The sequence below is a fragment of the Somniosus microcephalus genome, chromosome 13 (genome assembly GCF_052327205.1).
Source record: "Somniosus microcephalus isolate GS21.2 chromosome 13, FLI_Smic_1.0, whole genome shotgun sequence".
Lineage (NCBI taxonomy): Eukaryota > Metazoa > Chordata > Chondrichthyes > Squaliformes > Somniosidae > Somniosus > Somniosus microcephalus.
The window spans coordinates 32087898-32106352 of record NC_140999.1 but is presented as its reverse complement, the minus strand read 5'-3'; the positions used below and the strand labels follow the sequence as shown (position 1 = coordinate 32106352).

At 43.8% G+C, this 18455-nt stretch overlaps 1 protein-coding gene across 3 annotated transcripts in view; it reads left to right on the top strand.

Annotated features, from left to right (window-relative positions):
- Positions 1 to 18455, top strand: part of LOC147108188 (leucine-rich repeat and immunoglobulin-like domain-containing nogo receptor-interacting protein 2) — a 322653-nt gene that overhangs the window by 48379 nt on the left and 255819 nt on the right. For 2 of the 3 annotated variants that reach the window (XM_086004729.1, XM_086004727.1), the window contains exon 3: positions 5619 to 6512. Coding sequence is in view for 2 of the 3 variants with exons in the window: in XM_086004727.1 (XP_085860853.1) it covers positions 6479 to 6512 (34 nt within the window). In the remaining variant the exon portion in view is untranslated. Of the gene's footprint in view, positions 1 to 5618; positions 6513 to 17075; positions 18199 to 18455 lie in introns of those variants that run through there. The other variant, XM_086004728.1, reaches the window with a different exon arrangement.

The following is an 18455-nucleotide window of genomic DNA, read 5'->3' as shown; positions in this document are numbered from 1 at the left end:
AGCCCTGTTCAAGGTTGGTGCCAGACTCCTCCATGCTCCTTGACATTGCATTCAGGCTTTCTGGCTGGCCTGCCAATGCACTAATATTTTGTTGTGCATACCCATCAGTGTTCTTCTGTAAACGGCCCCACCGAAGTCCTCATCTGAGTTCTCTGCTGCAAAACTTGTGTGTGCAACTTCGCCCTCTGGGGAGCTGGTTCCTGTGTTACCCTTTCCCCCGGCCCTGGCTGCAGCCCACTCGTGCCCCATGACTCACCATGTGCAGATCCCACCTTTAAATTATCCTCTAAACTCCACACAGTGGCAGTATCTGAGCTGGTGGCTGAGAGTGTCAGATCGAGTGATGGTGTTTCATCTTCATCATCACTCTCTTCTCCCTCTTCTTCTTGCACCACTGACTGGCCAGGTTGTATTTCTTGGGTCTCTGAAAGGAGAAAGACACAAGGATAGGGTTGTGGTGAGGGGAGGGGGTGAAGCAAGAGCTGCATGCTTACACCATGTGCAGCTTGTAAATCAGAAGAGATTGTGGGATGAGGGGGAAGTGGGATGTGAGAAGGAGGATGCCGGATAATGTATGAGGATGCCGGCATCTTGTATTCCTTCAGCCCCACCACTGGCCACAGGCTCAGCCATGCCCCTGCCAAGAATGAACAGCACCATCTCCTCCATGGGGAAAAAGTTAGGCATGCCTGCCCGCCACAGTGTGTCAGTGAGTGTGGTGCAATGTGTTTGCCTGTCATGGTTGAATAGCTGACAATGTGTGCAAGCTGTGAGATGTGGGTGTAAGGCTTGAAGCAGTGGTAAATGTGTGAGGGTGAGGTAAAACTATGAATGTGAGGCATGGGTCGTGTTTGGTAGAGATTGTTGGTAGGTGAGTTATGTTGGTGCATTGAGCAGTGTGTGAGGCTAGTGGTGCAGATGGTGGGATATGGCATTTGAGGATGAATTCACTGACCTTGAGGTCATTAAACTTCTACTTGCAGTGCACCCAGGTCCTCGGGGCTAAACTGCTGGCATTCACCACAGCGGCTATCTGCTCCCAATAGACTTTACACATTTGCCTGGAGGGCCTCCTGGCCCTCTATGGGAACAGCACCTCTCTCATGAGTTGACCTCCTGCACCTTGGCCTCCAGTGCTGCATCAGAGAACCTTGGTGCACACTCTCTCCCCTGTTGTGACATAATTTTTGTTTTTTCCTCCTCTCACTCTCTTCTCCAGCCAGTTCAATGAGCTGCTGCAGGCAGAATGCACCTCCCCTTTAGGAGGTGCAGTCTGCCTTTAAGAAGTGCAGGCTAGCTTTCATTGGTGCTAGCCTCACACAAACTTGGACCCCCTGCTGAACGTTCAGCCAATCAGCAGTGCGTTCAGCGCTGGGCTGAATGATGTAATCATCATTTGTCAATTGATCTTACACTCGCAGCCAACAGCTCAGAGACTGACACTGCGCATATTTTAGAGGTTAGGATAAAGGAGGGAGCTGCACAAGGTGAGTCACCAGGCACAACTGCGCAGGAGCCAGGACAGGGGGAGAAAGGATAGTGCAGGTGCCAGCTCACTGGAGGGCAAGGTCGCACACTACTTCTACTGTAGAGGAGTCAGATGAGGACATTGATGGGCACAGCATCGAAGGCTGATGGGTGTACACAACTAAATGCTTGGAGCACTGGAAAGCCTGCTAGAAACCCTGTGCTCAATGTCAAGGAGCATGGAGGAGTACAGCTCCAACTTGGCACAGGGCTTTGTGTAAAGCTTGGAGCCCAACCTTTCCAGCATGGAATGGGCGGTCACTTCCATCAGCTCACCAGTGGTGCAGTGTCTGATGGCCAATGTCCCAGCTTCCATTGCAGCACAAACAGTTTTCATCAAAGGTCTGAGTGCTGTGGAGTAATCATACTAATCAGCAGGCAGCACGAAGTTTGCGTGCTGCCTACATTCCTTCGAAGAGGCGTGAGGTGATCGCGCATTCAGTTTTCGGGGGCAAATGAATTTCTAGGCCAAAGTGTCTGAACAACAACAACTTACATTTATATAGCACTTTCAACATAGTAAACCACCCCAAGGCACTTCATAGGAGCATTATCAAACAAAATTTGACACTGAGTCACTTAATCAAATCAATCAAATCAAATCAAATCAAATCAACTTTTATTGTCATTGTTAGTGCACAAGTGCAGTACAATGAAATGTAGGCTTGCGGCTCCCGAGAGTGTACATTTAGGTTAAGACATTTAAACATTCAACATACATTTGGCTTGTAATACATTAACATAAACATAACCCTAATAAAGTGCATTGGCAGATGTGCAGGCTTTAGAGTTTATTTGTGGAGTTCAGTAGGATGACAGCCCTGGGAAAGAAGCTGTTCCTAAATCTGGTCGTACGGGTGCGAATGCATCTGTAGCATCTCCCAGATGGCAGGAGGGCGAACAGACTGTGGCTGGGGTGGGTAGGGTCTTTGATGATGGACCGTGACCTCCGTAAACAGCGTTTCTGGTATATGTGCTCTATGGTCGGTAGCCGGGTGCCGGTAATGCGTTGGGCAGTTTTGACTACCCGCTGCAGGGCTTTCCGGTCATGGTAGCTACAGCTGCCATACCATACTGTGATACAGTTCGTCAGGATGCTCTCTATTGTGCAGCGGTAAAAGTTAGAGAGGATCAGGGGTGACAGGTTACATCCCTTCAGCCTCCTTAGGAAATATAGGCGCTGCTGGGCCTTCTTCACCAGAGAGGAGGTATTGAGGGACCAGGAGAGGTCTTCCGTGATGTGGACTCCGAGGAACTTAAAGCTGTTCACCCTTTCCACCACAGCCCCATTGATGTGGATGGGGTGTGACTTCCGCCTTTAGACTTCCTGAAGTCCACAATGATTTCTTTGGTTTTCTTGATGTTAAGGGCCAGGTTGTTATCGGCGCACCACTTCACGAGATGCTGGACCTCCTCCCTGTAGGCTGACTCATCGTTGTTGGTGATCTGGCCTACTACCGTGGTATCATCCGCAAACTTGATGATGGTGTTGGAACCATGAACAGCCACACAGTCGTGGGTGAAGAGGGAGTAGAGGAGGGGGCTCAGCACACAAAGGAGATATTAAGACAGGTGACTAAAAGCTTGGTCAAAGAAGTTGGTTTTAAGGAGCATCTTACAGGAGGAGGAACAGACAGAGAGGTTTAGGGAGAGAATTCCAGAACTTAGGACCTAAGCAGCTGAAGGCAAGGCCGCCAATGATGAAGCGGTGAAAATCCGGGATGTGCAAGAGGCCAGAATTGGAGAAGCGCACTTAACTCGAAGGGGGAGAAATTCGGTTGTTAGCGCCACCGATTAACGCCTAAAGAGGCCAAGAAGTGGGGCGCTAGCCAATTTCCGGGCGGGCGCAAGGCGCCTAGCGCCTCGCCCCATGTTGAGCATGCATTTAGCGCCGGCGCTAAATCTTAGCACCCGCTCATGGGCGCAGGCTGGTTATGACGTCATTTGAGTGTGCAACGCCTTTTGGGCTCCCCGGACCGGAAATTCAGTGGCGCCCCCCTCCGTAGCGCCTGGCGCTAATAGTGACAGCTTACCTGGACCTTACCAAGTCGCTCTCGGGCTGGAGGAGCATTATTTAAAGGGGACTGGTGTGGTTTAAAAGCGGCAGCCATTTTTGGAGCACAACTTCCTCGAGAGCTACAAAGAGTTGCTAAGCTGCACACTTAGAGCCATTTGACCACTGAGCCAGAGCAGGCAGACGATCTTCAGCCTTCTGACCATCACCTTGCTGTTGGTGACAATGGGGAACCTTCCTGTGGGCACTTATTATGGGGGCTGCATTGGAGGGGAACGTCCTGCTGCTGAATCATCTGGAAAGGGCACTGAGATGCTGGGAGAGGGGGGCGGGCATGGCCAGACGGAGGTGGGCCAACAGACGTCGCCACAGCAGACCTTACGCTGGCAGGGTTCTCCGACAGCAGTTTTCCTACATGAACATGCCGGAGGAGCAGTGTGTCAGAAGGCTGCGATTTAGAAAGGAGGTGGTGACTGAGCTGTGCCAGCTGCTTCAGCCAGATCTGCAGCCTCAGATAAGGTGCAGGACATCTCTGTCGGTGGCTGAGAAGATGCCTGCTGGCCTGAACTTCTGCGCGAGCAGCTCTTCTCAGGCTGCATGTCAGAGGCTGATCAGAAGTAGCTTCTAGGCCCCTCTCACGGAATGCTTGCTGCCATTCCAAGAACAGGAATGGAACCGGTCTGATACCCCCAAGCCTGTGAAGGGCAAGATGCATGTAAATAGCAGGCATGGCCATTGTAAATGAAGAAAGTGTTTCATTACACAAAATGTGGTTCCTTTAAACATGAGAAAGCTATGGCAACAGAAAGCAAAACTAATACACTGACACATAACTGCCTCTCATACCCGGGAGACTGTCCAAAACATAAATCACATTCCGACCATCTTCCTTGGCCTTGATTCCACTGCGCCAACCAAAGCATCCAATGCCCCATCAGTGAGTCGTTCCGCCCTCTACCTCACCCTTTCCATGTCTTGCTAGGCTGGTGCACCACAGGTAGGCTCCCACCGCTTTGAAGGCCTACAAGGCAGTGTGTCTGGTGATGCCAATTGACCTGCCCCTTTAAGAGACTGGCCGGCGCCACTGTGTCTCAGGGAAAGTGATTATTGACAGCACCCTCGCTGCGCCCCGCTGCCACGAAATTGGGTTGCGCCGCTGGGTTAGCACCTTAAGAGTAGCGCGCAGCGCCTGATTTAGCGCTGCAATCACCTTTAGGGGCGCTGCAACCCAATATCACGCTAGGTGGCGCTAAATCGTGCCTGGCGCTAGCCTCTGCGCATCGCCAGGACTAGTGCCCCAAACGCGGCTATACCGAATTTCTAGGCCGAAGAGTTGTAAGACTGGAGGAGGATACAGAGATGGGGAGGGGAAAAGCCATGGAGAGATTTGAAAACAAGGATGAGAATTTTAAAATTGAGTTGTTGCTGGACCGGGAACCAATGTAGGTCAGCGAACACAGGGGTGATGGGTGAACGGGATTTGGTGCGAGTTAGGACACGGGCAGCAGAGTTCTGGATAAGATCAAGTGTACGGAGGGTGCAAGATGAGAGGCTGGCCAGGAGAGCATTGGAATAGTCTGAGAGTTAGAGAGAATGAGAGATATCCTGAAGTGACAGGGGAGGAGATAATTGAGAAAGAGGCAGAAACAATTAAGGAAAAGGTCAGAGCCAAATAGATATAGAAACAACAAGAGAAAATGTGTGAGAGATATAGAAAGAGGGAGAAAAAGAATGAAAAAGAACAAACAGAGGGAGACAGAAAAGATTTAGAAAGTGGGAGATAAAAGAGTTATAGGAAGAGAGACACGATTTATTTTTGTCCATGAGCAACACCACAGGAGATCAACTAGTAATTATTATATGGTTAATTAACAGAATTATTTTAGTACATAAATTTCAAACAAAGTTTGTAGTATATTTCTGTGGTAATGTTCAATGCAGAAAAAGGAATATGTATTCAAATCATGTATTTAGATAAATGATTGTGTATTATGTTTTGATTGCAGTTGTTGGCACTGTGGGATAACATAAATTGTGCAAACTTGTAACAGAAGACCTTTCTGCTTGATTCCTTTAGGCTAATTATGGATATAACAGACTCCAACATATTTCTCACACAAAGGATAAAATATAAAAGATAGAAATATATTTTGTCCTAGTCCTACATCTGCCAATCAATTAAACCAACTCAACTCTATAGAAAAGCGAAAATGATTAAAAAAACACAACAGCATCTTCCAGCGAAATGCGACGTCTTTGTTCAAATTACCAGCAGCTATGTGTCTGTCTGTTATGCTCACTGCTCATTCGCTGTCCATGGAATAACTTTGGCAGAGGACCAGGAATTTTTACAGCAGTGGAAGGATACCAAACAAGCCAGCACAGACAGCGTATGTGACACACAGGAAACTAGAGCTGTCTTTTGTCATTTACTGTGGCTGCCTGCGACGATCTCTTGCAAATTATAACAGCAGACCATTAAAGCAAATCCCTAAAGGCTTGTGGATCTTAATATATAGCATGATTTTTTCTGTTGTGGTATTAATTGCAAGGGCAGGGACATTTGCCTGCAATGAGTGACAAATAGTTCTATAAGCACCTCTGACAGAACTATGCTTGCCACAGAGCTTTTAACATTGAAGTTCTGGCTCGAAGCAGATCATTAACAGCAGATGAAGTGAAGGTTGATTCTGGGACACAAGCTCTTCTATAAGCTGTCCCCAAAGGAAAAAGGAATGAGCAAAATGTATCTGCATTCCCAAAATAGCACAAGGCACTGTGAGCTGGCTGGACTGTAGAAAAGCATGAAAAGTATCTTAAAGGCATTCTATTCAGATTTTATTTTGTTCAGTGTCTTACCACAGGTCTCTCACAGTCTGTGCTTCTGGTCAACAGCGTAGACCAAAGCTGCAGCTGTTCCTCAGCTACTCTACGATTATGGTATGGAATGTGGGGATAAATACAAACCTAGGTAAGTGAGATGTTGCTTTGATAAATATTACTTCATCATTTCTAGTCACTTACAATACGATGTTAACGATTATAGCTGTTTCTGTTTCCCAGTGTATCCGTCTAGATAAACAGGCATGCAGACAAGTAGGTGAAAACATGTCTTTCAGCTGTGTGATTTTAATGCTTCACATTCAGTGTACTGTACTAGAGTTCTAATGTCAACAGAGAAAAACTGGGCAGTGCGTAGAATGTTATAGAATTCCAAATTCCTGTTACTTCCAGAATATTACAACAAAATCTGCAGCCCATTAGCGTTCTGCACATAACTGTTATTACTGCACCAAGGCTGGTATTCAGCAGCCCATCTGAAACTAGAATCTTTCAGATTGTGGTCAAGTCTGGCAGCCTTCTGTTATCCTGAATTAGAAATTAAACCCAGATACCCGGTGTAACCAATTACCTCCCAACAGGAAGACAAAGTACTTCCTTGTCTTAAAAAAGGTTGTTGTGGTGGTTTTTTTTTTGAAAGAGTGATTTTTCAAAATCATACCGCAGTTTCACAAAAGATAAACTTGTTTCACATGTAGGTTTTGCATTGTAATACTGAAACCCTTTATTAAATTGTAATTATTGCTTTTAATTGGTCTCATCAAACAAATTTTGATTTGAATTAAAAATTATTGAATACCTTTAGCTGTACTTTATTAATCTATCAAATAATGCTGCATGCATTAATCGGAAATATATGAAATTGTATTAATTGTTGTATTACATATTTTTGATTTAAAAATTGCTAACATTTCCTTACGGTTCTCCTGTCCCTGTATTAAGTTATGCTTTTTACTGTTTTCTGTAAGTTAAATGAAATTGATAGTCCAACACATTTTACGTGTTTGGATTGTTAATTATAATTTAAAGGTTTAAATTTAATTTCTGTCACAGTTTTTGTGAATTAAATTATTTACATCTGTAACGTATTTAAGTTTAACTGCAAGCTTTTAATGAAGTCAAATAGTTTTTGCCAGTAACGTTTAAGTGACGTATACCAGGATTGATGACTGTGTGTGATATTGTTTGTCTTGCATAACTGCAGTGCATGTTTGGACATTGAATACATCTGCTGACACACTGCTTTCTGAGCTGTCATAGATTGCTCACCTGGTACTTTTAGTCAATGTAGATCAAAAGAGGAACCCAAACAATCTTGAGTAAAACCGCAACATGTACCCTGCAGCAGGAAGACAGATGATGAATTGGAATTATTTAAGATTTTCTGATACTGGTTTAGGGGTTCAACTTACTAACATCAATTAGATTGATACCATTGTGTGGTGTAACTAGATATTAATATCAATATTGATTCATTTGAATTGGCTATTTAAAAAAAACATTTGTAAAGTATGTCATTTTTTTGTGAATTCTCTACAAAATTCTCCAAAATAAAATGTTTCGCCAAATATAGAGATTTAAAGAATATTGCTAAGGTGCTGGCAAAGAATTCACTGCTGATATCACCAGAACCAAAAGCAACCCTTTTAATAGATTTTGATGTCATGTGAAAACACTTTGGTATTTTCTTTTTAACAAAGTCTATCTTAACATTTCTTTGGCTCCTAATGCTATGGTGTATACTGTAACACTGGAAAGATTGGCATATATACCGCAATAGTGGAAATATTGATTTGGAAGACGGTCATGTAAATAGACTGGATTAAACATTTACTTGACCTCTATTATACAAGCGAAAACACATGGGGGTTTAGTTTCTGCTTTGGGTGCAATCGGTGATTCCGGCGCGAAATGCGCTCGTTTTGAAAAGTGGTTTTTTTCCCCTGGGTTTCCGTTCAAACTCATTTGCAGATCACTGAACACAAAATCTGCTATGAACCAGCACAATCAGGCAGCTTTTTAACTCAAATTTGTTTTGTTGAAAATTTGACTTTAAAAATATTTCTTGATGTCTTTATGAGTGGTAACTTGGTAAAGTTTAATTAATACGGCTGAAAATGGATTTAACACAACAAATAAGCATTTTAAATCACACTGTCAATCCACCACCTGTGAGTAACCCAGGTTTTAAATGACTGAAAATGACTTTTAAAAAGTATATGAAAATATTTTCTAGTTAGATTAGGGGACAGTAGTCAGTTCAAAAAATGTAATTGAAAACCTTTTAAAACACACTTATTAGTGTCCTTGCGCCCAAAAGATCCAGCTTAGCCTCTGGAGCCTCCTCGAAGGCCTGCAAATGAGCGCAATTAGCAGAGATTCCCAATGGTCAGTAATTGGGTGCGTGGCCAGTTTTGTGGGCGGGGCCTACTTCTAGCGGATGTTTTTAAAACGAATGCAAAAGATCACAGAAACCCGAGTTGTGCTGAACACAAATTGCGTTTAAAATTCCGCAATCTTTTGCGCCAGTTACGCCGATATCGGGCGAATTGCGCCGAAAAATACCCAGCGCAATTGAGCGGAAACTCCAGGCCAGCGGCTATATTAAACCTGCTTTATCTAAGTATTTATTTCAACTCCTGATACAGCTGTAAATAATATCTATCTTATAGTTCCTTCATGACTGGAAGTACAAAATACAAGTTTCTGAGCAAAATGAATACAAATATTTAATATCTTTCAAAGCTTAACAGGGAGCAGGATTGAATACAGCAGGCTTACCTGCAGCTGTCCAATAAACAGACTGACCCATCAATAATAATATAATAATGATAATAATCAACTTTATTGTCATTGTTAGTGCACAAGTGCAGTACAACGAAATGTAGGCTTGCGGCTCCCGAGAGTGTACATTAGGGGCTTAGGTATTGTAGTGAGATCCAAAGACCCAAGGCTTAAAAGAGAAAGATTAAACTAATTTCTATCTTTCCTTCTTCGCTAAATATTTCTGCAACAATGCTTAATGTTACTGAAGAGGTCTAAATTCAGAATTTTAAAAATCTAAAATGTCGTCTCCTTAATTAAATAATGGATCAGTCTTTCCAGGAGCTGCATATCTAAGTTATTTTTTCTGGCTGCATTTTTTTTTCGGGGGGTTCTTCTTTAGCTACACAAAGGTACACAAACAAAAAAGTGATTCACTTGTCCTCAACCACTCAGAAGACATCAAGAAAAAATGAGCCAGCGATGACAAAATTTCAAGTGGGATGTTTCATTTGCAGACATTCTATAAGCACATATATAATAGCAAAATACTGCGGATGCTGGAAATCTGAAATAACAATAGAAAGTGCTGGAAACACTCAGCAGATCAGGCAGCATTGAGGAGAGAGGAACAGAGTCAATGTTTTGGGTCGAATCCTTCGTCAGAACTGGAAAAGGTTAGGGAAGAGAGAGAGAAGAGAGAGTGTAAGCTCGAGGAACAGCACCTCATCTTTCTATTAGGCACTTTACAGCCTTCTGGACTTAACATTGAGTTCAACAATTTCAGACTATAAATTGGCCCCTGTCTTTCTTTATAGTTTCTTTTCTCTTGTTTCCTCACATGGTAACTGTTAATGTTGCTGCCATCATCATTCACACATCATCTAGAGCCATCTTTTGTTTCTTAACTTGTCCCATTACCTCTCCTTTTGCCTTGCACTATCATCCCTTTTGTCAGTCAATTTCTCCTGCCTTCCATCCTATCACAGACCTTCCCTTTGTTCTTTCCTCCCCTTCTCTCTGCCCCTGCTTAAAAAACTCTCTTCCCTAACCTTTTCCAGTTCTGACAAAGGGTTCGACCCGAAAGGTTAACCTGAGCGTTTCCAGCACTTTCTGTTGTTATATTTCTATACACACAATGTGTTCTGAAGTCATCTTCATCCAACTTTTGATGTTTAAAAGGGAGATTTTGAAAATAAAATCAAAGTGTGGTCTGTTTAATTTGAAAATATTAATCAGAGAATACTACAATGAAAATTAAATGCATAATTGAGTGACAAATATTTTGCATTTTAAAATTAAATGATGATTCCCTCCGTCAGAATGAAGCCAAATGCAGTTTAAAATTAATCTACTTTTAGATAGCATTAGCTATCATTTTCTTCTTCAGAGGCATAAACCAATGCATTGGCCCCAAATGTGCACTTTCTGTACATGAATCATATTTTCACCTAATATGCTACTGCACGAACTAATGAACCAATTTAAATATTAAATTCTGTGCCTGGTTTAGCTGATTTGCAATCACTGTCCTGAAGTGCCCAATTAAATGGAAGATGCTTTCAGCAGGAAAGAGTCCATTTTTTGAATTGTATTTTTCTGACAAACTGAGTTGCTGTCGCAACGTAAACAGAAATCCGTCCGTTCCAAAAGATGTGTTCGTACAAAATCAAACCCCACTCCCAGTGTGAAAACTGGGGCAGCATTGGATTCCCCCACAGTGTTCCATAAGAACATAAGAAAAGGCCATTAAGCCCATTGAAGCTCGTCCCTCCAATATTCAAACTCACAGCTTAGCACCGAACGATATTTTGAATGGGTTCAGTGTCTTTGCCTCTGCAATCCTACCTGGTAGATTATTTCAAACATTAATCGTTCTTTTGAGAAAATATCTTTTTCTGCTTTTTATTTTAAGTGTACTTTTCATTAATGTAATATAGATATATATCCTATGCCCTACTGACCCCACTTACCTTTCAGATTAATTTTTTGCCATTCAATTTAATACTTTATATTCCTGGATGAGATCCCTCTTAATCTGCTCTCTAGACTATAGAGCTTAACCTGTCCTAATCTGTCCCAGTAGCTCATCCCCTTTACACTTGGGATCATTCTTGTTGGTGTTCTTTACACATTTCTTGCTCCTTGGCAATTAACATATCTTGTGCAAGATTTGTCAGCCTTCGAGCTCCCACATTTGGTGCAGTTGTAATGTACATTTAAACTGAGGGATGTAGTGAGCAGGCAGAATACTGCAATAGAACATAACACGACTACTGAAGAAGCAGTCATTTTTGTTTTTGACAGGGTGGGTCTGGCATACTTTCACTCATATAGCACATTTTATATAGCGCACTAAAAAATCCCAAAATGTTTTATAGAGCCCCCCCCCCACGAGATATTTTATGTTTACTGAGGGTGCAAGGTAGGCAACCTGCCAGGAGAGCATTGGAATTGTAGAGTCTAGAGGTAATAAAGGGATGGATGGGGGTTTCGGCAGTAGATGAGCTGAGGTAGGGAAGGAGACAGGCGATGTTACGGAGGTGGAAGTAGGCAGTCTTGGTGATGGAGAGGATATGGGATCGGAAACTCAGCTCAGGGTCAAATAGGATGCCCAGGTTGCGAATGGTCTGGTTCAGCCTCAGACAGTGACCAGGGAGAGAGATGGAGTCAGTGGGTAGACCCTTAAGGAACGCCAGAGGTAACGATGCGGGAATGGGAAGAGAAGCCATTGCAGGAGATTCTCTAGCTGTGACTGGATAGATAAGAATGGAACCAGGCGAGGGCAGTCCCACCCAGCTGGACAACAGAGGAGAGGCGCTGGAGGAAGGTGGCGTGGTCAATCATGTCAAAGGCTGCAGACAGGTCGCGAAGAATGAGGAAGGATAGTTTACCCCGGTCACATAGGATGTCATTTGTGACTTTGATAAAGATTGTTAAAAAGATAGAGAAGTGACAAGGCAGAGCAATCCGAAAGTTCCTTCTGTGACTGAAGCTGGAATCAACAGAGGAGAGATAAAAAGGAGGATGGAGTTAGAAAAGCAGATACTAAGTGCAGGAACACAAAGGTTTCAGAGATGGGGAGAAGCGAAGCCAAACACAGATTGTAGAAGAGGGAGAAGGATTTTGAAATCAATGCATTAGAGCTGGGGAGCCATTGAATGAGTGCAAAGGAAGTCGGACTTAGTGTCAGGTAGGATGCAAATGGCAGATTTTCAAATAAATTGCATTTCGTAAAGGTAGAACTCAGGAGAACGACAAGGAAATTGTTGAAGCAATTGAGGCCAGAAGTGACAATGGTGATGATATATATTTTAGTGGTAGTGGAGGTGAACTAGGGCCGGGGCAAGTAATGTTGCAGCAGTAGAAATAGGTCATCTTGGTGATGGCTAACTAGGGTTTGAAGTTCAGCTCAGGGTCAAACAGGACACAGAGGTTATGCATTGTTGGGTTCAGCCTGAGCAAGCTGCTGGGGAGATGGATGGAGTTGGGGGCTTAGGTTCAGAACAGGATTGCTTGGATCTTGCTGATGCCAAATTGAAGGAAGTTCGTGATTATCTAGGACTTGTTGTCAATAAGTAGTCAGCAAAGTGGTGGTCAAAGAATCAAGGTGGCACACAAGTGAAAGCTGACCCCCATGCCTACAAAAGATGTTGCTGAGCGGCAGCATGTAGAAAATATGGAGGACAGGAATGGAATCTTGGGGTATTGTTATAGAAGTTTGGTCAACACTCTTAGGTTCAACATCACTGGTCACTGCTGTAAGTGGACCCCCTGTCACAGTGAACTCATCAATACAGTTTCTACTCAATTTCTAGTTAAATGATAGCATGAGCTGGGGACTGTAACAATAGGATGCCTCACATTGGATACTATGGTCTTGTACACACCAACATGTGCATTCCCCTTTTTGGAAGATGGACTGAAAAACATTCCAGTGAGATGAGGTCGACTTTAGACCAACAACCTGGTTTATTTATACATTAAATTTGTGAATGAACAGACTACAGTTTTCACAGCATGAGTTTCCTATTTTCTATTACGGAATTTAATATATAATAAATGGATAATTTTGATCATGCCTTAGTAAGCTTGTTCAATATGTTTGGGTGTATCAGTTGCGCGTTTCTTAAAGGTACTTGTCTGTATCTTATATAGTAATATACATGTGCAATTATCAATAACTCCTGGGAAAAATTGTGATCACTGAATGAAAGCTATCCTTTGATGTAGCAATTGTATTCTTTATGTACTTTTACATTATTTTTACTCTTTTTTTGTATGCTTCCTCCCAAAGACCTCTCCGACTAAGAGTTATCTAATCTGCCCTAATTTATTGGTTCTATCAATGCAGTTCCTGCTTTAGCCACTAGGAAGCACTGGTAGACCACAGCCACCATTTTGTTTTACCTTTCTCTCCAATTTGTTACTCACCTCCCACCTTTGCCAAGATCAACAACATTGCCGCCTGGAGCACGTTTCAGAGGCTGGGATTTCAGAGGCTGGGATTTAATCTGTTAAACCACTGTGTGGGCAGTTTGCAGCATCAGTCAGCACAGCTGCAGATTCTCGCTGTGTGGGTTGGTTTCCCACTTCCATGATTTCTGCATGGCTGGCCATGGACCAACATGCCTAAAACCAGTTCCCCTACTGTCATCCTTAAAGACATTATCACTCATGTCTCATGTCTCAGGTTTTGCATATGTGAATGGATGCTCAAGATTACCTTGTGATCCCAGTTGTAGTTTTACTATTACACCATTTTTCCATTGTTCCGAAAGAAAGGGGCTGTATACTTCTGGGACTTAAAATTGATTTCTTACCTATTTGTCACATCACTAATTCTTTATTGGAATTTCAGTAATCTCACCTACTTTCGAAAACTATCTTTCAACAATATGTTCAGAATAATTCTTCAACCATTCAGATTCAGGTCTCAGGGCTCGGAACAACCAAGAGCAATGTTTCCATTGCCAGTGGCAGCCCGAGGCCATGTCAGGGGCGATTTGCAACATTTTCCCATATTTGGCGGGTGATGGGTGGAGCAATTGCTCTGGCCCACCCAACAACAGTAGCGTGAGGCCAGGACCATTTCCGAGTTTGCCGATTGGGAAATCCGACGGCTCCGTAGCTGAGCAAAGCCAGACGTAAACTGTTAAAGGGTGGAGTGGCACACTAGGAGTGGGGGGGAACACACTGTGAAGCCAGGAGTAGCACAAAAATACACAGAAATGTTTCAGCAGCTCTTTTGTGACCGTCCTGCATAGTACCTTTGTGGACCGCTAGTAAGGATGTTTAATGGGCAGATAATGCTCTGGCTCCGCACGCTCCACCCGTTGGAACTGGGAATTCCATACAGGCTTCGACAACCGGCGGAACTGTTGTATAAAAAACATGGTTAGGAGATTGCAAGTTGTTCTTAGCCTCGATTCTTTAGTCAAGTGGGCTTCTACATGTTTCGGGCGCTACACCTGGCCGTCCATTTGCGGAGTCGCCTGAAAATCACGTCAAGTGGGCCTCGTGGCCAACGGGCAGATGGAGAATTTAGTAACTGCACCTGGTGGATCTCCCGTGGCAGTGCTCATGATGAGTTAGAAGATATGGGGGTGGTAATAAACTTTTGGGCGGCTGACCGGCGGAGTGAGCCGGCAACCCACCCGTGCTGGGGATGAGGAGGCCGGAAATATTTCGAGGCCCACACCTCATTTAAATGAACCGGCGAGCTGCATCAGGATGCCCATTTGACACCCGCAGTTCGACGGATTCAGGCTGCCCCAGTAACGAGTAGCCCAGAAGCCACTGAACCGGCAGCAAGGTAAGTCCGAGTGGGGGGGAGGGGGGGAATTGCGATTACGGAGAAGGGGAACCCAGGGCGGCAACGGCCGAGATGATATACGTGGGGCACTGATGGAACACTCCTGCTCCTCCTGGCTCCACAAAAATAACTTAAACCTTTGCAGGGCCTCTTCCGCTCTATCACCAGTGGAATGCTCCGATCAGTTCTATCCTAAAATAGCAATCGGGATCCTCTATACATCCTAAGGCTCCGATTTGCATATTAAATGGAGCCTATCACCTGAAGAGGCGGGTGCTTTGGCCGCCCATTGATTAGGCCCCTCTGAAAGAGGAGGTGGGCCATTTGTCAGCGATAAGGGGGCAATAAGTTGGCCAACCCCATTTTTCGCCCGTTACCACCCCGACACTGCCTATTTTGGCAACTTAAAATCGGCCCCATGCTGTATTAGAACGATCAGACTGCAGTACAGGACTTATCATTATACAATAAAATAAACTAACATCCTTCCTCATGCACTCAGCATGAGTTTCGCACAACACAAATAAAGCAAATGTAGTACTCCCTCAGGATGCAGACATTATTTCTCCCCTTTCACCCTCCGACTGAACAGAACACCCTTCCTTCTCCCTTCTGAAAAGATTCAGCTGGCTGAATGAAAATCAGTTTTAAGAATTGATTGCAAAAGTAATTGTAAAAGATTCATTTGTCAAAAATGATAAACATTGCAACAATATCCATTTCCACCTGGACATCTAAAGGTATTGGCTTTCCTGCCCCATTCACCATCTCATCGTCTCACTTGACTGCCTCATATTTTCTGCATCTATGTAATTATTTTTAGGCTGCAGGGTTAGAACGTCCAACAGAAATTGCCACAGATTTTCAGTAGGAGACATATTACCAAAAAAAATGAAAGTATATCAAACCCAGTCAATCCTAGAAAGATTTATCTGTTCAGGGAAAAAAACAAGCTCTTAAGTGTCTTGGGTGCAGAATGCGTATTCTAGCCAAAGAGAAAGTAATTTCATTTTGTAAATTGTCCTTAATAAAGGAGAAGGAAATTAAGATCTATGTTTAAAACATAATGCTGGCTGTAGCCATCAGATTCCTGCATGTCTTGAATTTTCTAGCAAGCCAGCAAGTAATGTGTGTGTGCGCGTCTTTGCATATCTGCAGGAGCCTCAATCGTGAGACCGCTTCCGAGGAGAAGTCCCATCTACGCAGAGGCTTCCAGCATTTCTAGCCTGTTATCTCCCAGATATATGGGGGGCCATTATTTTGGGCCTTTTCAATGTGAGACATTAACCGGCCAGGTTAGTGTTTATGGAAGGCGGAGAAAGTTGCTGGAGCCATATTTATGTACAAGTCTTTTTTCCTGAATTATTCTGTTAGTTATTTAATTGCAGTGTGTTGAGTGGGGTACCAACACTCGAAAGAATTTCAAATTTATTTTCAGGAAGTTCAGTGGTATTTATTTTTTCCTGATGGACCGTCAGTTGGTACTGGGCAGAGTTGAATCCTAAAATGGCATTGGGGGTCTTATTGACATCATATGACCTCATTTTAAACACCTAAATTAACTGTTTGCTTGCTTCAGCCGGTTACCCGGGCCACTTACTCCGAGGACCCTGGAAAAATAGCAGTGGCCAGAGCGATGGGAGGAATGAGGCAGTAAGTTTTCCCCCGTGCTTTTCAGGGCACTCTTACCCCATTTCCGCCAGGCGGGAGGCCTCAAAATCTCCCCCGTTGTGTTTTTTTTAATCAAACAACTTACATTTCTCTTGCACTCGTTACTTATGAAGAGACAACTCAGGGCCCCAGAGTGGTGGATAGGAGCAAGGGAGAGAAAACTGTAGAGGGTCAGCAGGGGTCATGAGAGGAAACAGCACGGTCAAACAAAAGAGCTTGAAGGAGTTTTTTAAAGACAGGGATGGAAGTGACAAGTTGGAGATGCTGAGTTCCAGAGGGTGGAGCCAAAGTGGCTGAATGGAGGCCACTGATGGTGCATTGGAAAACAACAAGTAGGCCCATGTTGGAGAACCAGAGAGTGTGTGCAGGGATATAGGGCTGGAGGAAATTTAAGAAGGTAGGGAAGGGACAAGGGGTTAGGGATCTGAAAGTGACAAAACATTTAGAAAATTAAGATATTTTGTCCTGTGCCATACCCTAGATATATAAATCAGGCATAAATGCCTTGTCTTTAGTGTACACGGTGAAGTTTGATGGTTATTGTGATTAGGCTGCAGTGATCAGCTCCTCTGAATCTAACTTCTAAAATCATTTGGCTTTTGTCCAGTTATGTCTCAGTGAAATGAAAGTAACCCACCTCCCCCCCCACCCCCGAGGAAACCAGCAAAATTGAACAAAAAAGCTGAGAATTGACTCCGATCAATTTTGCATATCCTGTATCAGATGGTTGGAAAGTGGCATTAATTGGACACTGCCTGCTTGCTTAGTGGTGGGTACCAGATCTGGGAAAGCTTATACCCACAGAACTGAAATCTGCCCAGTGTCATTGGGGGTAACTTTCAGCGGGTGCGTGAAACACACTGGTATCGGATCAGCCGCCTGTTACACACCCTGTCCGATTATACCATGCCAATGAAGTCAATGGAAAGGAAACTCGTGCACGGTGTACAACGGGCGGCCCACCCCATGCCGCCAGTTTTTCGCTCCCGCCAACGTTGAACGTTACCCACATTGTATGATTGTCAGTATAAATCCCACAAAATACATATGGGAATCAACAAAGCCTACAGAGTCAAGTCTATACTCTTTCATCCACTACACCTGCTTCTTTGGCACACTGTTTATTTTGCCTGCCAAACAGTATTAACAACCCCCCACTAATTCGGCAAAAAAAAGTTCTGGGCACAGTGCTGCGATGCCAGAAATATGCGAAATCACAGACTGACTCCTGTACACACACAGCATCAGAGAAGAAAAATCAATTTGCAACTGATAATCCACTGACATGGTTTGAGTACTGATCCCAGATTAGAGCACCAGGCTCCCATGCACGTATGGCATTACACATCAAAGAAAAGATTCATTGTTAGATGCAGCACAGCATGGGAACAGAACATTCTATCTCAGCAGAGAGGAAATACGAAGAGGACCGACCAGTCGCTCCCTGCAGAGCATTTGTTGGTCAGTTGATTGTGGAGTGGCACTGACAGCAGAAGTGAGAAGTCCGCGTTCCAAATCATACTCAACTCTAGGATAAAAAAGGAGTGAAACAACAGGACACAAAATGGTAGGGGTGTGTGTGTGTGTATGAAGATTGATTACAAACACATTGAAGAGGTTACTACAAGTTTTGCTGTGATGAAGCTAAGCTATGATTCATTTGAAAAATATTGTCAAACCCTCTTCAACCCATTTTGAATGGCTCTAGCGGTAGTGACATGAATCTTGTCATTCATGTGGAAATGACTTATGAAATGATACTGGGTGGCCTACTGGTGGCGCTGTCCAGGGAGAGTATAAATACTCAGGCATGGGCCCAACTTG